The following is a 21,317-nucleotide window of genomic DNA, read 5'->3' on the forward strand; positions in this document are numbered from 1 at the left end:
ACAGGGCCTCACCAAATTGCCCAGGATGGGTTGGAACTTGCCATCCTCCTGCCTCAGCCTCCAGAGCACCTGGGTTACAGGTATGCCCAGCTGTGGCACCCTTTCTCAAGCTCACACTCCTCCCATACCCCTCAGCTCAGCACTGGGTCTGCAAACTCTGATTATTCTGTGTTTGGGGTCCCTCCCAATACCCTGAATGTGCCTGCTGTGGGGCCTCCCTCCACCCCAGTGCTGGGGTAGAGGAACGGGTTCAGCATGTATGCACAGGTGGGAAGGAGAAGCCCATCTTTTTGCCTTCATCAGAAAATATATCCCAGTGAGGGTTGGCCAGATAGCTCAGCAGACTAAAGCACTATCTTCGGCAGAGACCAGTGGCGGGGTTCATCCCTGGTGTGTGGTGCCAATCCTGCCCCCTGGGCTTGCTGAGAGGACAATTGAGACTGGGTATGGTAGCATGCACCTATAATCCCAGCACTTGGAAGGCTGAAAACAGGAGAATCACTACAAGTCTGATTTATGTAGTGAGATCCTGTACAACCTGTAGACCTTGACCTAAATTTAAGAAGAAAAGAAAATACATCCCAGTGAGACTCAAGCAAAGGAGGAGGTGGCAGATGATAAGGCCAGCAGGGAGTAGAAGAGCTGCTGTGGTCTGAGCAGTGCTCATGAAGCAGAGAAAGAAGCGCGGCTGCTGGCAACCAGTGCACTGGGGCAGGGAAGGGGTGGGAGGGCCAGCTGCAGCCTGCCTTCCCTCAGAAGACCTGTGAATATTTGGTTTCCAGCTCTAAAGATCAAGCCCATTGACAGGGCACCCAGCCCCCAACACAAAGCCCTGTGCCTTCTGTGCTGTGGAGTCTCATCAGGGTCCCAGCCCAGCTCTGTGCATGTGCTCTACCCCCACCTCCAAGTCCCTGACATCCCCAGCCCACTCTACTTGGACCACAGCCCTCTATGCTCCTACCAACCCAATGAGGCCATCAAGTGTCTTCCTGGGGTCCAAAGACTTGGGCGAAAGGCTTTTCCTTCCACTGGGCATGGGTGGGGCAGAGGCTGCCTGGGAGAACGCTGTCCTTGGGGAAGTCAGCATACTTCATCCTGTCCCTCGGAGCTGGTTTCTGTCACCCTCCAGGGATCCAGCCTGCTGGGCACCTCCTTTGACCCAACAGAAACTCTAACCTACTTAGTGCCCAAGGCCTGTCATTGTCCTGATCTCCACTAGACAGCATGATACAGGCTGTTCACCAGGAGGCCACATACTGGCTGGCTCCTTTTGTGTCTTGCATTTCCAAAGTTTTAGGGCACAGAGGGACCGAGGGCCCTGTGAGAGGAGTTAGTAATACCAGGCAGGAGGGCAACACAGAGAGCCCCCCGGGGCTTGCAATGAGTGGGAGAACTCAAGAACCAGTCTCTAGGGCTGGGGAGATGGCTCAGTAGACTAAGCACTTGCTTGGCAAGAGCAAGGGCCTGAGTTCAATCCCCAGTTCTGGGAAAAAAAAAAAAAAAGAACCAGTCTCCAAGAGAGAAGGTGGGTCAGGATGCTGGGCACCAGGACCTAAAGCCTCGGTGCAGGCTGTGGTTCTGGGAGCCCATGGAAAGGCCAGATAGCTCAAAGGACTAAAGCGCCTAAGCAGGCGCAGTGAACAAGGTTCGATCCGAAGCATGCCACACCAGCCAGGCTCCCAGGGTGCGCGGAGACCACGACTGAGACTGGGCATGGTGCCATGCGCCTGTAATCCCCAGTGCTTGGGAGGCTGAAAACAGGAGGATCACTATGAGTCCCATCTGTGTAATGAAACCTTGTAGACCCTGTACTAAATACAATGAAAGAAAGAAAGAAAGAAAGAAAGAAAAAAAGAAAGAAAGAAAGAAAGAAAGAAAGAAAGAAAGAAAAAGAGACAGAGACAGACAGAGACAGAGAGAGAGGAAGGAGTAGGGAGAGGCTGAGCAAAGTCCCCTGGTAGTCAGGTTAGGTGACCCACCCACCTCTCCCAAGCCCTCTTAGCCTCACAAACACTCAGATGAGGTTCAGGCCTGGCCTTAGGCATTGATCCTCACTAACTTTCTCCCACCAACCCGCCACAGCCAGACCTCAGGCGACCTCCGCACCTCACTGCCAGACGAGCTGGTGGGGCTTCGGATCCGCCTGGATCCGCCTGCGGACACTGCAGAGAACTCAGCTTTAAAGCAGGCCACAGGGAAGGAGGGGATTCAGACAGGATCAATCCGTCCCCCCCTCGGGGCTTTATTTGTTGATTTGTTTTTCCAGAAAGACAGAGGCTCCAGTCACACTAAGTCCCCCTCGGCCCTTTCCTGCTGCGTCCCCCGCTGGGAGGAGGCGGCCAGCTAAAGGGCTCAGCCTGCTCAGTTAACTGCTCATTAAAGAGCGTTAATGAGCTCCCTCGGCCGCACCCCTGCCAACCCATAAGGATTCCCCACTTCTCTCTGCCCTCCTGCTCCTGCTCCGAGACCAACCCTGCTCTGCCTTGTCCCGGGTGGTCAAGCGCTGAGAAGGTCCATGGGAGCCTCATGTGGCCCCACAGGGTTGCTGGCAAACCTTTCCACGCACCTTCACCTCCTCACCCCGCCTCACGCGGCACTTACAATTTCTCCAGCAGGGACAGCCCCAGGAAGGATCCATTGCGGAGCACGGTGATCTTGTTGTTGCTCAGGAGTCTGAGGGGACATCGAGGACACAGACGGAAGGTGCGGTTAGACGCAGGAAGATTGGGGGCACTCAAGCTCCTGGCTAGGGCCGCAATGCGTTCTGTGAACATGGTGTCCCGTGGAGTTGGGCACGGCAGCAGCCCCAAGTGAGCTAGTCCACCTCCCTGAATCTCCCCAAGCCTGGATCTAACTTGGGGCTCCCCGTGTGGGTGGGCTGAGCAGGTGTGATGCTGTCATGGATCCTTTCTACTTGGGGACCAGGACTGAGCTCAGCGTCCCCACCCCGCCCTCCAGGGCTCTGTCTCTGCTCAAGCCCTCAGCCCAGCAGCCAGCGCAGAGCGGAGAGGCCTTGTCTGTCAGTCTGGCCCAGGTGGAAAAGAGGGTAGGGAGCTGCAGCCTCTCCCACCCCCTCTGCTGTTCAGTCTTTGTACCCTCGCCTTCCGTGGCTTGTCCGCAGCTCCGATGAAAAGCCTCAGAAGCCCCGCCTGGGGGAAAGTCAGGGCTCAGCCTTGCACGGCCCCTTGGGAGTCCTGTTTGTGTGCTTGGTTATGTTTGGAGGAGGAGGGCCTGTCTCATCTCCGTCCACCTACTCAGCCTTTCTCTGCCAGGCTCCCCGCTGGGGATAGAGAACCTAGACTAAGCAGAGGGCTCATTCCTTAACTGCTTATTCGAAATCTCTAATGAGCCACTCAGCCAAGCTCTGGGAAGTGGGATGGAGGCGAGTGGATGGATCCTTTGCTGTTACTGGAGATGGGGTGGGAAGGCTGCAGCGCATTCTCCAGAGTGGGCAGCTCCGGGCCGGACCAAAAGAGAGAGGAGAGGGCAGGGGTGGGGACCGGCTGGGCGACCTGTGTTCAGCGTCCTGGCAGGGGAAGAGCGAATATGCAGTGAGGGCCCCCGGATGCCTGAGGCCCATGTTTTTGTGTGGTGGTGGTCCTGGGGACTGAACCTAGGGGACTGTCCACTAAGCAACATCCCCAGCCCTTTTTTATTTTTGAGATAGTGTCTGTCTCTCTAAATGACTGAGTTGTTCAGGATAGGCTGGCATTTTCAGTCCTCCTGCTTCAGCTTCCCAAAGTGGTGAGATTATAAGCATACATCACCATGCCCAACTCTTCTTTTAAAAGAACTTTTTTTTTTTTTTTTTTTTTTTTAAATGTGGTACTTAAGATCAAACCCAGAGCTCTGTGCATGCCGGCTAAGTGCTCTACCAATGCATTGCATGGCCAGCCCCCTGCTCTGTTGGCAACAGGCTCCTGGAACACATGGCCCAAGAAGGCAGATGCCGAGGTGCTCCTTTCTGAGTCAGTGGGAAAGGGTGGAGGCCCCTCCTTGCTTTCTTCACCCCACCCCAGATAGGCCCCTTTCAGTCACCACCCGAGGGTCTCTGCCATAGGAACATTTCCCAGGTGTCCTGAAGAACAACCCTGAGGGACTGCTGAGTTTACAAAAAGCTTCACACACATCACTCTTTCCCCCCTTTTTTGTTTTTGCTTTTCGTTTGAGACAGGGACTCACTATGTAGTTCCGGCTGATCTTGAACTCACTATACAGCCCATGCTGATCTCAAACTGGTGGCCACCCTCCTGCCTCAACCTCCCCAGTGCTGGGGTTTACATGTGTGTGAAACATGTAAACATTTTTGTATTTTGAAAATTACTTCAGGGGGCCAGGGCTGTATCCCAGTGGTACAGTGTATTTAGCATACCTGAGCCTCTGGGTTCCATCCCCCAAAGCACAAAAGAAATAACCTATTAAAACCAGAAGTACCTCACACTAATTGAGAAACTAGTGCTTTCATGAACGCCATAATCCTCATTGCATAGATTAAGATAATTTCATTTGCATTACACACATGGTGGGGCTGGCAAACCACAATCCTTTCAGCTCTCAGGGCCTCTAAATTTCCCCTTGGGCCCCAAGCGGACTGGGGTGGCCTCCCAGTGGCAACAAGCTCTTGATGATGTGAACTGTATCTCCAATCAAAGCCACCTCAGCCCATCACCAGTTCCTTCCTTTCAGACATCCTGGAGTTTTCGCCAAATATCCGAGACTGCAAAGGGACCCCTCAGAGTTCAAGAAGGGATCTCTGGTGTCCATTCCAGCCTCTCCCACCCTGAGCCTCTCTCAGGTGGGGGAAAAGGGCCAGAAGGCTTGGAGGGTGCGGTGCAGAAAGAAGGAAAAACAGGGCTCCCTGACCACCACCACAGCATTCACCCAGTTAGCTGGAAAAAAATTATTTCTCAAGGTTGAAAAGTATGTGAACCTGTTAGGGGGGGAAATGGTTGATTGCCTGAGAATATGTCTAGGAATCCAGTTTGGAATCCAGTTTACAAATCTTATACCATATCCAGGAGTGGTGGCACAGGTCTGTAATCTCAGCACTGTGGGAGGCTGAGGCAGGAGGCTTGCAAGTTCCAGCTCAGCTTGTACAATTTAGTGACCTGGACTCTATCTCAAAACAAAAATATAAAAAGCACTGGAGATAGAGCTCAGTGCAAAAGCCTTCTAGCCTAATACCATGAATAAGTACATAAATCTTTCACTATGAAAATGCTTTCCAGTTAAAAATTGTCTAATTTTCTTTAAAAGTTTTTTATGTAAGATTTTTCTTTTTCTTTCTTTCCTTTTTTTTTTTTTTTCTGAGCCTGTCCTTAAGCTTACTTTGTAGACCAGGTTGGTCTCAAACTCAAAACAATTCTCTTGCCTCAGTTTCCCAAGTTCTGGGATTACAGGTATGCCCCATCAAACCCAGCCTTATATAAGATTTTTAAAAAATATATAATCACATGAATCAAATACTAGCCAGGTGCAGTAGCACTTGAATGTGTGTAATCCCAGCTACTTGGGAGGCTGAGGCCAAAGGATCACAAATTCAAAGCCAGAATAGGCAATTTAGTAAGATTTGTGTCAAGATGAAATAAAAAGGACCAGGGTTGTTGCTTAGTAGCATTAGCCTGAGAGTGACTGAGCCACAGGGTCAATCTCTAGTACCACAAAAGAAAACCAAACCAATAGAACACTAGACAGTTTTCCCACTCCCAGGACTCTAAAATGAAAAATTAGAATCCCAATGTGAGGACCCTGTCCAGAGGGCCCAAGGAAGGTGTTGAGGGCCCCCTATGTTTTCCAGATCCTCAGCCACTGACTCAGTCTCTTTCACATGCCCCCAAATCCTTAACTCAGAACTAACCCATAGAAATATGTGAGCTGAGCCTGGCATGGGGGCACATGTCTCTAATCCCATCACTCTAGAGGCTGAGGAAGAGGGACGTTTATAAATTCAAGGCCACAGGAGTCCCACACGCTCTCCTCACCACAGCACACATGGCCTTGACCCTTGACCTGTGGAGTCTCCTTCTGCAGTGGGCTCCTTTGAGCTACACTGCCAGTCCTGGGCAACTTCAGGCGGTGTCCCTGAGGTTCAGGTATCCACAACACCCTCAGGAGCTCATTTAGTCTCAGGTCATCTGGAGAAGGATTGCCAGTTCTGTTCAAAAGTGTACGGGTTTGGGGATTTTTATTTTTTATTTTTGGTGGTATTGGGGAATCAAAGCTGGGGCCTATATGGTGAGCTACATTCCTTATTTTGTTTTAGTTTATTTTTCGAGACAAGATCTCACTAAATTGCTAAATTTCTCAGGCTGGACTTAAACTTGTGATCTTCTCTGCCTCAGCCTCTAGAGTGCTGGGATTACAGTGTGCACCATCACGCAGGGCTTGCTTTTTATTTTTTGTGTTGCTGGGGCTAGAACCCAGAGCCTTGTACCTACTAGGCAAGTGCTCTACCACTAAGGTACACCCTGGCCGCAGGGCCATCGACACTCACAAGGGTGGGAAGCAGGCAGTCAGTTGAGGGCTGTAGTGGGATATCTGAACACATGCCCCATGTAGCTTCATGCAATGGGAAACAAAATGTTCCCACCATTCCCACCCATCGTTCCAGGCTGCCTCCGGGGAGGAAAATAGACCTTGAAGCAAGGCCACAGCTGGGCAGGAGGAGGGAGCTCTGGGCCCATGGCTCTCTTTAGCTGTCAGGACCTGGTGCCAGCCCAGCCACCCAGCCGCCCAGCCGGAGCCCTCTATCCCCGGCAGACAGCTCTGCTGGCTCTCCATCCTCTGGCCCAGGCGTCTGCCAGGGAGCCAGTCTGGCAGTCCCTTTCCAACCACGAACCCCACAGGCCCCCAGGGCACCTCCAGTGACTCCCCTCACCCTCTCCAACCCCAACCTCAAACTTTCTAGGGGAAGGAGGCCCAGTCCCTGAGGGCTCCTCTTCTCTACTCCAGACTGAAATCTGGCCAAACAGAGGACGCACACCAAGGATGAACCAGAGCTCTCCCAGCTGGGGTTCTGTGTCAAAGAAGACAGCAAGCAGAGTCACCACTAATGAGACTGGAGAAGAACAGAGCGAGTGGCTGGCGTCTATAGAGAGGCACTGCGGCCTCTGGGCAGCCACAGGAACTCACTAGATCCTGCACCCTGACATCAAAGTGGACCCCACAGAGTCACATGGGCACTCTGTGGGGTGGGCCAGCACAAGGCTCCAGCTCTGCCAAGGTTCTCACACGTGCCTACAGAGGAGGAGACACACAGCCAGCCTTCCTCCCAACACCAAACAGAGGGAGTGACTGCTTCCCTGGGTGCTGAGATGGAGGGAGAACTGGCCTAGGTGGAGGATCAGCCTGCTCCAGAAGTCCAGGCCAGAGCCATCACCTGGTGGCAGTAGCCTGGAAAGGCCTGTTCCCCACAGTCTGCCAATAGTGGCTGGGTACCGTCTTAGGGAGACAAACAGTGTGTGTGTGTGGGGGGGGGTGACTTGCTGATATCCAGACGGCCCAAAGCCCATAATACCCTGAACTGCAGGATGAGCACTTGCCTACCATGCCAAAGGCCCTGGGTTCTCTCTAAAGCATTGCAAATGGACACAAAAATGCTGCAAAGTGGCAATTCACAACTGCTTAGTTATTTATCAAATGCCAGGCTTTGTCCACAAGCCCTAATTGTTATGTGTAATGAAGGATGTGGGTAATTTCAGTATTGACCAATCTACTGCCAAAGAGTAAGGCCTGTTGCCCAAAGGTCCAGTTGGCATGCACACCCTTGGCCAGGCTTCCCTACAGGGCCTTCTTTCCTGACCATTTGTTCTGGCTGCAGGTTGCACAGTGTTAGTAAGAACATGCAAGATGTTTGCCCTTCCTGGACTTCATGCCATCCCTTTCTTGGCCAGATGACCAGTCAGTCAGCCCTGCGCACCTGCTGTCCCTGGAGTACCAGGTGGCCCTTCCTTCACCAGGCTTTTGAGGGCTGTGTCCTGAGACTGCCCCTGAATCCTGGCTGGAAGCTGGGCCATCCGGGCAGGGATAGAAGCAAAAACCAAGGCCAAGAAAGGAAACAGTCTCACAGTGACTCTTGCTTGTCTCCTCTCATCTAATCACCTTTCTTTTTCTTTCTTTTCCTCCCTCCCTCCCTCCCTCCCTCCCTCCCTTCCTTTTTTCTTTCATTTTTTGGCAGTGGTGGTTCTGAGGACTGAACAAGAAGGAAGTACCAAGCTTCATCCCTAGCCATTTATTTATTTAGAGACAGAGGCTTGCTGAACTGTGCAGGATGACCTCCAACTTGCCATCCTCCTGCCTCAGCCTCTGAGTAGCTGGGATTACGGGTGTGTGCATCACCACATCTAGCTACTGCTCTACAATTTTCTGGCAGCTCCTGTCTTTTTTTCTGACACTGACTCTCTCTACAAGAGTATCCCATCTTGGTTGTGAACCAGCAGAACCAAAAATTGGGGTTTGGGTGGGAAGTGCTGACCTTGAGGGAGTTCGAGGGCTTGGGACCAAATCTGGAGGCAGAGGCCCAAGAAAATATGCTCTAGTCTGGGTCAGGGATGTAGCTCAGCAGCACAGTGCCTGTCTGACAAGTGTGAGGTTGTGAGTTAGATCACCAGTCCCTGCCCCACCAAAAAAAAAAGTAAATCAAGATGCCACAGTCTTTGTGGGAAGTAAGAAAGGTGAGGGATTGAGGGATCCTGACATTCCAGCTTGAACACGAGGAATAGTCTGCTGAAACCATCCCTAAATATTCATCGTGACACACTGTTACTGCAGAACAACATACTTCCATTCCTAAAAGGCGGAGGGAGCCATATCTGACTTGGTGGCATGTTCACACATGTGGGACATTATCCCCTATCCACTTATCCACTTCCTCCGTGTAAATTGAAGTCCTCCCAGTGGGGAGCCACACTCTGGGGTGAAGAAAGCAGGTATCCCTTGAAATACAAGCTGGGGATGTGGTTGGGAGCACATATCTAGCATAAAGGAAGCCCTGTGTTCAATCCTCCCCCAATCCTACCCCACTGTCAAAGTAAAATAAAGTGAAAACAATATAAAAGGAGACCTAAAAGGATAAATCTACTGTGAGTCTTTTATGCCTATATATAAATCAGTCCTCTATCTCTCCTCCACAGAGGAGAGCTGGGCAGGGAGGAGCAGAGATCCACTCTGCCTCCAGCTCCTGCCCCCTCTTGGAGAAAGTGCCCATCCTTTCCTGGGCTCTGAAGCAGGTCTTTGTGACACGATCCCCTTGGGGGTCATGCCCACCCTAAGGCAGTTCAAGATGGTGCACAAGAGGGAGACAGCAGCTGCATGCACACTGCAAAGACCATCTCATTTTGAGTCCGGTGCAGGGGCTGGGGGAACTCCCAGGGCCCTGTTAGGCCCTTGCCACAGGGGGCCCGTTTTCCTGACTGACTCACACATCTACTTTGGGGAGAAGGGTACATCAAGTTGCCCGCCCCGCCCATCCGGAACACAACACCCCTGAGAGCGTGCATGTGTGCGTGGGAAGGGGCCTGGGGCGCTGGCCATGTGCGAAGCTGGGTGCTGCAGTGCCCTGTCCCTCCCAGGTGCGGTGTGCTAAGGACGACTAAACTGGTTGTCCTGGAACCTCTCAGCCAGGTCTCCCTGCGAAGCTTCTGTCCGTCATAAGCTGTACTCTGATCTCCGTCTGCTGACTTTCTCTACACCCCGGCAACCCAGCTCGAGTGTAATCTGGGGGCCTCTTCCTACCTCAGTTCAGAGCTCTTGTTGTCTTTGACTGACCAGCAGGCGAGAAAAGCACCCCAGAGCCCTGAGAAGCGTCCCAGCCTCCCTCTCCCCTCCCAGCTGGGAGACATCTTGTCCCAGGTTCAGACGGCTCTCCCGCTCTCCAGGCCTGCCTGTTCCTTCTTGACAGATGGGTTCCCCTGCCCTCACCTGGCCCCATCCGTCTTCCAGCTGACCCTCCCCATCTGGGCCTCCCTGGCTCCCAGGGGAAAATGGAGGCAAAGGCTGGGAGGGTTGCCGGAGAGGCTGCTGAGCCAGCTCACTCCAGCTTCTCTGCTGACTTCCCTCCTCACCCTCCCCTCTCCACAGCCCAGTCCTAAAAGCAAAGGAATGTTCTGGAGTTTGGGAAGCATGGGGGCCCTCGAAGAGGGAGGAAGGGGAGGAGGCGGCTTGTCCTGTTAGTGTCTGAGCTCTAAATAGAACACAGCGGCTGGGCTGGGGGAATGAAAATAAACAGCCCCTCTGAGCAGCCCTTCCTAGTGGTCACCGGATTTTCCTTCTGGTCCCTCAGCCCAGGGCCATTTCCCTCCTCTCTTCTCAGCTCCCCTCCTGGAGGCAGCGTGAGCCTCAGGCATGTTGGGCTTAGGGGCCATGCTCTGTGACATCCCAGAACCTGCCTCTCCTCTCTGAGCTCTGGAGAAGACAGCAGCCAATCATGCCCCTTCACAGAGTGGAAAGGGGCCGGGGAGATGGCTCAGTAGAGTAAGCGCTTCCCTGGCAAGTACAAGGGCCTGAGTTCAATAGACCTGGGATAACTGTGAAGTGACTGCAACTTTTTCCATAGCAGAACAAGAGTTCTTATCCCAGCAACTCCCAGGTGGGATAAACTTAGAAACACTCTCTTTCTTTAAAAACATGACCCCAAATTTAAGGGTCAATCTACGGTTAGGTTCAAGTTACAAAGGTTTGCCTGGGCCTGGGGTGGGGGGGATATCCCAGACTCCTTTAGCTGGGGGATGGGGCTCCCCTCCCAGTCGCAGAGGGGCGATCCACAGCAGCTTACAGGGGGTATTTCATGGGGTGCAGCCCTGGCTGGGGCTGTCCATGCACACACCCTGGGCCCTGGGCTCAGGGCAGCCTGAAGGCGAGAGCTACCATGGGCTCAGCATGTGCAGTCTCTGTTCAGCCTCTGGCTTGCTCTCAGCCCTGTGCTCTACTGAGCTAGGACCCTAACATTCCCCACTAATGGGGCCTTAGAGCTAGGGTTCCCAAAGGAGCAGGCAAAGTCAGGGAGGCCCTTGATTTCCTTCAGGGCCTTTAGTTCAGATGGGTTTGGGCAGGATTCAGGACCCCACCCAGGGGTGCTGCAGCTGTCCCCACCTCCAGGAGGGGAAGCAAGTGTCTGGGTTTGCCCTGTTCCCAGCCTCCTAGGTCTCCAGCCCCTTTCCTTGTCCCTTCTTTCTCTTCCCTCTCTCCCCCTCCCCCTCCTCTGCTCACAAAAGCTCTCTGTACATAGCCACTTCCTCTGGCTGCTGTCTCTGCGCCCAGACCTTATGAGAACCATATGGGGGAAAGAGGGTGGAAGAGAAGGGGGTGGGGGATGTTGGCCCGCCCCTCCAGCCAGCCGGCTGGGCCCTTGTCTTTCCGCTGCCCTCAGGCTGAGCGCCTGATGCTGGGAGAGCAGCACCCCAAGCTCCCCTAATTGGATCTCCAGGGCTGAAGTGCCTGAGTCCAGGCAGGAAACTGGAGGTCTGAAGGGAGATCAGAAGTCCCAAGGGAGGTCTCTGCCCCAGATCTATATCCCTGAGGTGGGAACTCTCCCCAGAGGCCAGGAAGGGGCTTTCCCACCCTGTCCCCACCTCCACCCAAGACCCTCAGACTCTGCCAAGAGAGCCAGACAGTGCTGGGCACATGTGGCCACAGCCCCTTCTCCCCACCTGGGAGACTGAGTAGATTTGGGATTTGCCTGTCCTGGGAAAATACGGAGTGACCTGTCCCTTGCCTGCCCCTTCTCACCCAGCCTGGAATGATGCCAGGTCAAAAGGGCTCTGGTCCAGTTGGGAAAAACTTTAAAAAAAAAGTTTGTGTGTGTGTGTGTGTGTGTGTGTGTGTGTGTGTGTCTGTCTGTCTGTCTGTCTGTCTCTCTGTCTGTCTGTCTCTGTTTGTGTGCATGCCTGTGCATGTGTGTCCAGCGGGTACCAAGCCCAGTCAGGTAAACCACAGGCCCTCACTTGACAGGATCACTAAGGGACCCAATCCCATTGCTGACCAGCTAGTCGTGTGACTATGGCAAGGCACCACTCCGCTCTGGCCACAGCTTGCTCAGCTGTATGTCACCAGGGCTGGACTTGCTTGCTTATTTCTGAGACCCTTTCAAGGGTAGATCTTGTAGGGATGAATGGTTGATACTCTCTGAGGGGTTACTCAGACATGCAGGGAGGTCCTCCTCAGCTCTGCTTCTTGCACTTATCTATAAAGTCTGGTCCTGGAATTCCTTAGTCTCAGGGCCTTCACCACTTGCTTGAACTCCCAGAGCCAAGAAACTGATCAGCGCCCCCAACTGCTGCCCCCGCCAAGGTGGGACTGCTCACAGTAGGTCCCACCCACACCAGCTACTTCGGTCACCAGCCGCCCACCCTGGGACCTTTCCTCTCCTCTGGGAGCTCCTGTCCACAGCTGCCTGCAGGCTGGGCCAAGACTGGGGGTGGGGTGGGGGCATGGATCAGGAAGGAAGCCAAGAGCTCTGCTTCCCTGGAAAACTGAGAATGAAAGTCCACAAGAGGAAAAAAAAAATGCAAAGGTTGGGGAGAGGGGGCATGGAGTTTACAAAAACAGAAGGCAGAAGTTGAGATAAGAGTGGTGGAGGAAGGGTGTCTGCTGAGGTAAACAGGAGGCTGTTGAGCTGCACAGGCGCTCCCAGCCCTGGGGCTTCGGAGGGAGGCTGCAGGCTGAGGTCTTAGGTAGCGCTTTGAGCTCCACCACTCAGTGTCTGCCAGGTTTCCTGAGGTGGCATCCTGAGTCCTCAAGGGACTCAAGGGATTCGTGTGACTGGAAACTGGAGATCCATTCTGGAGGAAAATAAAGGAAATATCGGGACAGAGGGTGGGTGCAACCACACTCCAAAAGCAATTGGCTCCAGTACCCAGGACTGCACCAGGTGACAAGGTCAAAGGTGAAAAGTTGTGTGGAGCTGCTGTGGGTGACAACAGGCCTTCCTGCTAGTGGCCTTTAGCCTCCTGCTTTGCTGCCTGGCCCCTTTCCCCCACTTCCCTCAAGACTACCCTAGGGTACAGTGGATATGTGGGAGTGAGCCCCAAGAACATAGAATCCTTGCTCAGCTTCTGCCAAAAGCCTGGGTTCTTTTCCCTTCAGAAGCAGCTGGAAGGCACATAGGGATCAAAATTAGGTAAAGCTAAGAAACATGTGTGGCTCGGGATTTTGTCCCACTGTGAGCTGATGGGAGAGTGGACTCTGAGGCTTCAACGTCCTGTCCTGGCTAGTATCCCATCCTGTCCTGGAAGATATCTACCTTTGGAAGGTTTTTTAAGCCAGCTAGGTCAGTGGTGGTGGTAATGGGGCTACCTCCTCTGGGAGGGGATGGGACGAAGTGGGGTGGGGTCACATCTACTTCCACCCTGTCACAATATATTCTCACCCAGAGTTGGCCCCACTCTCTCCTAGGAGTGGCGTCGATGGGAATTAGCCATGGCTGGAAAGCATTAGTTGCCAAATCATTCTAAGATGTACTGCAAAACCACTTTTCCATTTCCCCCTTTCCCCTGCCTTGGCTATGTTAGGGTTCCCTAATCCTGCTGACACACAGAGACAGCATCCCACACCTATGAATCCATGGGGCCTCGGGAGTCCAGCTCTCCGCACAGCCCACCGTTCCCCTCCAGGAGTAGTGGGCTGGAGAAGGCCCAGGCCTTCGGGGACCTTACTGCCACTGGACTCTCAGAGACCAATGGGCTGCAGGGAGCTAGGCAGGGCAGGCACACACACACACACACACACACCCCAGCCAGGCCAGCGTCACAGGCTGACTAGTTGTGTCCTGTCAGGAAGCAGGCAGCCTCTGAACTCACCCAACCAGAGGCCTTTCTGTATTGTTCTGGACACAATCAAATAGAGGAGCCAGCCCCAACTGTGGGCAAGGGGTGGTGGAGAAAAGGTTGCCACTGGCGTCAAGTGGACAGGGAAAGGGAAGTGGCTGGTTTTTCAGCTAGACCAGGACAGGAAAGCAAGGGACTGCGGCTAGGGCACGACCCTCAACTGCACTGCTTGCGTGGAGTCCTGAGCACGTGGCCAGCGCAGAAAAGTAGCGGGGAAGGATCGCGAAGACTTCTTCGGTTGCAGAGGTTGAGACCCTGTGGAAGAGGCACCGTGGGTGGGGGCAAAGTGGGACCTAATCAAAGTCCCGGCGGCGGTGATGGGAGGTGCAGAAGGGAGAGGGGGGGGCCTCTGCTCAGCCGGGGTTGGTTTACTCGCAATCTTGCTGTCTAGAAACAGTCAAATCTCGAATTTTTGCTGGGAAGCGAAAGTGCAAACTTGTACAAGTTCACTGCACAAACGTGCACAGTGAGAGCGAGGCCCAAGAAGACCCCGGACGCCAGGTCTCGTTCAGACTAGAAGCGCCCACCTTCCAAGCGCAGGCTTTTCCGAGGTCAGCCTCGCGGCTGCCCGGCACACATAGGCGAAGAGAGTTGGAAGGACAGTGGGAGGACGGGCTGCCCCTTAGACGGAGGAGTCGCCCCTGCCGATTCAATGTGGGGGATACCTCAGCGCGGGATTGGACGCGTCCGCGGCGGCGAGGACCCCGGCGCCGAGCCTTCCAGAGCCCTGTCCTCTTCCACCTCACTAAGGTTCCGACAGCTCATACCCACGAGCCGGGGTGGAGACCAGGGCGTGCAGCCGCCTCACCTGCGCTGGTGAGGGCCGCCTGGAGCCATGCTCTGGGACGCACCTACCTCACACCCCCTTCCTCTCTCCAGGATCCCGAACCCCAGTCTTTCTTCTCCAGGCTTCTGCTCTCGGGCCTGTCCTCAGGTCCCTGGACTGGCAGGGTCGCCCTTGCCCTCCACCCGAACCCTCCACCCCCGGTCTTCGCCAGCCGGGAGGGTACTCACAGCGTGACGGTGCCGTTCGGGAGGAGGCCGGGCTCGGGAGGCTCCGGGAGGTCCCCGCCGCCGCACACTACCCTCCTGCGCGCTGGGTTGGGGGCGCCGCCGCCGAGCCCCTTGGGCCGCTCCCCCGAGCACTTGCAGCTGCGGATGGGCACCGGGCAGCCGGGCGCGCCTCGCGTCTCGGGCGTCAGGAGCAGCAGCCAGGGCAGCAGCGGCAGCAGCAGGCGCGCGGGCGCCTCCCGCATCCTGCGTTCCCTGGCGCCCATCAACCCATCGCCCGCGGGACGCACAGCGCGGGAGCCGGGCACGCCGGGCGCTCAGCGGGGCCCCGGGGCGCCCGAGGGCGGGCCGGGGGGCCCTAGGCAGAGGCAAGCCCCGCGGTCCCCGCCGCTGCGCCCCGGGGGCATGTCAGCGCGGGGCGGGCGGCCCCAGCCTTTGAGCGGCGCTCCCGCTCCCGGGCGGCGGCGGCGCGGCGCCTGCTCGCGGGGCTGGGATGGGACCTAGCGGATCACGCCGGGCTCCTCCGCCGCCGACCCGGGCCATGGGTAGAGGCGGCTTGTCGCTCCTGCCTCCCGCCCCTCGCCCGCGCCGCTCCGCGAGGCCCTAGCGCCGCCCTCCGGGGCCAGGCCCTGCCCTGCCCAGTGGGAGGGGCGAGCCGGCTGGGCACCCTGCGCCCCCTGCGCCAAGGCTCCTTCCCCCAGACCCACTCTTTTTGCCCTGGGCCACAGCCCGTCTCGGATCGCTGAGCCACCCCCATCTCTGTCCACAGTGTTTCCCAACTCCTGCTCCTTCAACAAGCTGGCCCGGTCCTCTGCGGCTTTCGCTGACCCGAGGGCTGGGCCTGAAAGGTCCCGGACGCCACTCTGGGGACTGATCTATGCTCCTCCCTGTGAGGTTCCTGCTGGCCTCTGCCTGACTCGGTGGTCAGTCTGACTTTAGTTCTTCCTCTCACACCCAACTCTTGCATCAAGCTCTGATGAGGCCACCGCAGGAGGGAACAAGCCTGGGACAAGGAGACAGCAGACCTCATCCAGCCAGCGCGACCTCGCTGTGGGGGTGCCTGTCATTTGGCCAAGGAGAAATCAGAGGCCGAGGCAGGAACTACTAGAACTGATCGTGTGTGTGTGTGTGTGTGTGTGTGTGTGTGTGTGTGTGTGTGTTTGGGGGGACAGGGAGTAGGAAGGGAAAATGAGAAGAGGCTGTGTGCATTTGTGCTGGGCATTGCATTGCACTGCACTGTCTTCCTAGGCTCAGCCCTGTCTCTTATGAGCTGTTACACTTTGTGCCAACCCATAACTTCTTGAGGTATTGTGGTATGGGAAGGAGGAGATGGCACTGTGAACAGAATCTACCTTGACAGCTGGGAGGGTGTGAAAGTACTGGTGGTTTTGGGTGAGCTACAGGGCACCCTCAGTTTCGCTACACAGGATGTCTTTCTGCCAAGCAGTCTTTCTTTGGTGCTGAAAGTGCAGCTGCCAGGACCCAGCAGGACTTCTGTCCCCTACCTGTCTCTGCAGCACCAAGGGACCCCAAGGTGACATGGCCTTCTTTCATGAGTTTGGCCCTGCTTTCCAAGTTCCACTGTGGCCTGCACAGGAGGTGGCCCTGTGCCTGGCAGCAGACAGCGGCCTCTTCCCCCTCCCTCCCTGGCTCCACAAGTCTCCCAGTTGCAGGCTCTGGTTCCTTGAACTTACAAAGATAAATAAATAGTGATTGCAAATGGAGGAAGGGAGAAGGGGAATGGGCTCCCCCAGTGGGAGCCAGGCTGGGGCTGCATTCTTCAGGAAAGGGGTAGAGGAGCCCAGCTTGGCCCAGGCTGGGAGGGGCTGCATCCAGGCTTCTGTTTTCAGGCAGGGAGCTGGGGATAAGAGGAGAGAGGCCTTATGGTTTGCAGGGCAAGGGGACTTTCTTTTGCTAAACACAGAGTCTAGAAATGAAATCTCCTGTACCATCCATTCTCTGACCCGAGGTTTCACTGACCCGAGGGCTGGGCCTGAAAGGTCCAGACACATTCCCCTTCTCCCTCCATTCCTGGCTGAATAGTGGCCAGATGACATTGACATTACCATGAAGCCAGAGTGCCCTAGGGCAGGAATGAGGTACCTGGTGCAGACATGTACAACACTCCTGTGTAGGCTGGGTGTGATGGCACATTCCTATGATCTCAGCACTCGTGAGGCTGAGACAGGGGGACTGCAAGTTCCAGGCCAGCCTGGGCTACACAGGGAGACCATGTCTGTCTTTCTTTCTTAATTTCTTTTTCTTTCTTTCTTTCTTTCTTTCTTTCTTTCCTATGAAGTATAACATTCAATTTATTATTTGTTCTCAAGAGAGTTTTCAGTCCATTAAGACCCAGCTCCCCTTACATGGGCTTTGGTGGAGGTCGTGGGCAGCACCAGCAGGTCTAAATCGGGGTGGAGGAGTTCAGTCCTTTCCGGCTTCATGAGATCGATTTCTGACCACTTTGCTGTGAATGGCACAACTCACACAGTAATGCAGCTTCACATACAGCTTGGGAAGCACATAACCATGGAAGACACTCGCTTCTGAAATGTCCCTGATGGTGGCAGCCTCCACTATATTCTGAATGACAAACTTCTTAATGGCCTGATCCTTGGGTATGCACTGGGCACAGTTCATGCAGCAAATAGGCTGCACATGACTGTGGCCTTTTTTTTTTTTTTTCAAAATTTTATTGATAAACAGCTAGCAATGAGACAGTTTCAAATCAAATCGGAAGTACAGATTCAACAAATAACACACTGAATATATTTTTCTTAGTGGTTAATTGCTGTACAAGATGCGGACTTGAGATCCTATTTACAATCACCATTAGAATAAATCATTCTATTCATTAAGAGAATGCAACTATATATCTATCCTAACCACTTTGAATACACAGATACAAAATGGACATTCATCGGTATACCCCATTTTTTCTAAGTTCTGTTATTGAATATTATAGGTGTGTAAACTCAGCAAAATATTCTAAAAGAGTCCACTAGCCCATAATAGCATTGGGTCTTCTGTTCAACTGGCAATGTCAGAAATTATTGACCTGAGTCCCCCACAGCTCAACATAACAGCATGACTTTACTTCCTATATTTCGTCTTCACACTTTTCTACTGGATGGTTAAGACCAAGGTAAAGCAGGACTACTGCGGCCTTTTTTGGCACGACCGTTGTTTCTTCTTTTTGTCGTCATCTTGGAAAGACTGAGGCTGAGGCAGGAGGATCACAAGTTCAAGCCCAGCCTGGGAAATTTAACAACTTGCTGGGACCCTGTCTCAAAATAAAAAATACCAGAGAGAGGCTCCAGATGTAGCTCAGGGCAGACCCCAGGTTTAATCTGTAGTACTACAAAACAAATACCCCCTACCCCACCTGGCATCAAAAACCCTCACACAGGTTCCAGGGTCCTTGTATTCAGCTTCTATACCACCCAGGAAGGGTGGAGTAGGAGTCACTTTCTCATTTTGTAAGTATGAAGGAGGAGACCGAGTCAATAAGTGCAACAGAGCCCAAAGTCCAAGAGAGTGGACTCTGGGCTACTCACAGCCTTTCCTGGGGATACTCCCTGATATCCGACCTCAGAGGTACACAGAGCAATGAATGACTTGCACATCAAAGTCTTCTTGTTTTACAAATAAAATAACACAGATATGATGCTGCATGCCTATAATCCCAGCTACTTGGGAGGCTGGGGCAGGAGAATCTCTTTAGTACAGGAGTTGTTTGGCAATATGCGGAGATCCTGTCTCTTAAATAAAATAGGTGAAATAAAAGCTTTGGGTTTAAGATTTGTTTGAGCAGGGAAGATGGCTGACAATTAGTTTTCAGCCTCCAAAGATCTGGGTAGGGAGACTGGCCCATGAAATGTACTTCGCTTTTAAATGTGCTTGGCTATGTGTGAGTGGGGGGTCAAACCCAGGTCTCATGCATGCCAGGGAGGTGCTCTACCACTGAGAAAGAGCTCCATGTCCTTCTGGTTTTTGTTTCTCTTCTATTAGTGCCTGTCTGCAATGCAGAATGATTGGGGAGGAGGTACATGTGCAAATCATAGCAGAATCACTTGTACCTCCTCTTCTACTCTTTACATCGTTTTTAGTAGGTGGCAGGCTGTTCAGTGGAGATTGGGATAAGATACTGCAAGAATAGTGAAGGCTGAATTAACTTTGACTAGGGCAATGAAGGGGACTTAACAAAAGTTTTAGTCCAATCTCATCTCTACTAGACCTTACCACATAAGGGCATGGGGGCTTATGCATACTTTCTTTCTCTCAAAAGATCTAACTTCTGTGTCTGGCTTTAAGGATCCATTGGTCTCTGTGTGTGATCCCTTCTACCTGGGAGAAATGGCAGCAGGAATGAGGAAAAGATAGACAAGAAGACAAGAGATGGGCTAAGTGGTGACTGGTTGGCCTGGTTGGTGACAATATGGATGTTTATTTATACCTTTGCAAAGTTAGTAACACATGACACAAGGTTGCCTAGTGACTAATAGCTGACATTAACCAGTCCGGATGCTTATCTCAGGACTCAGGTAGCTTGTCTGCTTTACACACTGAAGCCTATTACCACTTTCACACATTTAACTGATATTCCAGCTTCCATGGCTCCCAACATCTGGCTTCTAAAAAGGGAAGCTTTCACTATGTTGCCCAGGCTGATCTTGAATTTACAGGCTCAAGGGACCCTCCTGCCTCAGCCTCCCAAGTGCTAGGATTATTGGTGTGTGCTTGTGGTTGGGTTTTTTTTTCCTTTGTTTCTTTTTTAAAAAATTTATTTATTTATTTGTTTATTTATTTTGTGTGTATGGCCAGCTCAGCCCACCAGGGGGCGGGGCTGGCTGGCATGTGGTGCTGGGGGATTGAACCGTGGTCCCTGTGCTTTTTTGCTAAGCTTGTTCTAAGTAGGTGCTTTAGACCACTGAGCCATCTCACCAGCCCACCAGCCCTGTTTCTTTGTTTTTGAAACAAGCATCTTATGTAGTTGCCTATGCTGGCCTTGAACAGGTGATCCATTTGCCTCAGCTTCCTGAGTGCTGCAACTGCAAATCTGTGCCACCACACCTACCAAATATATCTTTTTAAAAAGTGTGGCTGCTCACTAACTTCTTGGAGATTGAAACTGGCCAGAGCCACCACTTGGAGAGGTGGGGAGGAAGACGGACACAGACTGAGAGCTGACCTTGTGCCAGGAACTGTGAATGCATTTCCGGGACTTAGCATGTGCAGCCCTCCTCGGGCAGTAAGGAGGACCTGAGGGGCAGAGAGGCCCTGAATGAGCCATTTGTCCAGGCTACTTGGTAAGCAAGAGAATGAGGGGGGGTTAACCTATTGAGGTCATTTTGTGTGGGAGGAGCCAAACCCAGGCCTTCTGTTGTCAGCCACACACCTTTCCCTGAGTGACGTCTGACCTCCAGAGCTGGGCCTGAATGTTGGAAGTTGGTGGCAGAGTCCAGCACAGTAACTGTCATTCCCTATCATTTTCAGGAGCAGCAAAGCTCTCCACGGTTCCCCGAGCTCCACTTTCCCTCAAGATTTGTACTCATGGATTTCCTGGCTCCCTCTGAGCCAACCAGTCAAATCATCGACTTTAGAAGCATGGCTGGGTGTAGAGCCTGGGTCCCCTTTGCTCAGTCCTGGAAGGCCCAGGGAAACAGAAACTTCACAATGAACTTCACCACAAGCCCAGCCAGGAGAAAGAAAGAGAGTGAATGCTGAATACAAGAACAGGGCTAGGGGTCAAGCTTGGTGGCACAGGCCTGGAGACCCGCAGCACACAGGGGGCTGAGACGAAAAGATCACTATGAACTCTAAGCCAGCCTGGCCTGTCTAGTGAAGGCCATCCTGGACTACCTAGTGAGACCTTGTCTCAAATATCAAATCCAAACCTAACCAAACCAAAAGAAGAGGAGAGAAAAGAGAAGAAAAACAAATGTGAAGAGCTGGGGATGATTTCACATCTGTAATCCCAGGTACTCCAGAGGCTGTGACAAGAAGATTGCAAGTTCAAGCCCAGTGTATGCAATTTAGCCAGACTGTCTCAATAAATAAATAAATAAATAAATAGGGGCTAGATAATAAAATAAAAAGAAAACCCACTGTATAGATCTTAGATTTAATCTGCACTACTGAACAAATAATTGAGTAAATTCTGGGGCTAAGGATGTAAGTACAACAGCGGAACATATGCTTAGTTTTTCTGTGTCAGGCTAGATCTCTAGCACACAGATGCCTGTGTCCACAAAGTGGGTACACACACATGTACACACACACACACACACACACACACACACACGAGCATATAAGCATCAAAGATCATCAACATGTAGAGGTATCTGAGACTGTGGTGTCCTTTACCCAGCACCAGTTTCTATTGAATTCTTAAGCTTCCTTTTCCTTCCTTCCTTCCTTCCTTCCTTCCTTCCTTCCTTCCTTCCTTCCTTCCTTCCTTCCTCCTTCCTTCCTTCCTTCCTTCCT

General features: G+C 53.0%; 1 protein-coding gene across 1 annotated transcript in view; it reads right to left on the reverse strand.

Moving 5' to 3' along the window:
* Positions 1 to 15,097, reverse strand: part of Adgra2 (adhesion G protein-coupled receptor A2) — a 38,122-nt gene extending 23,025 nt beyond the window's left edge. The window contains exons 1-2 of the mRNA XM_004637261.2: positions 14,835 to 15,097; positions 2,602 to 2,673 (exon numbers count right to left, since the gene is read on the reverse strand). Coding sequence (XP_004637318.1) covers positions 2,602 to 2,673; positions 14,835 to 15,097 — 335 coding nt within the window. The remainder of the gene's footprint in view (positions 1 to 2,601; positions 2,674 to 14,834) is intronic.
* Between the last annotated feature and the right edge of the window lie 6,220 nt (positions 15,098 to 21,317).

This window comes from Octodon degus, unplaced genomic scaffold (assembly GCF_000260255.1).
Source record: "Octodon degus isolate 3935 unplaced genomic scaffold, OctDeg1.0 scaffold00088, whole genome shotgun sequence".
NCBI lineage: Eukaryota > Metazoa > Chordata > Mammalia > Rodentia > Octodontidae > Octodon > Octodon degus.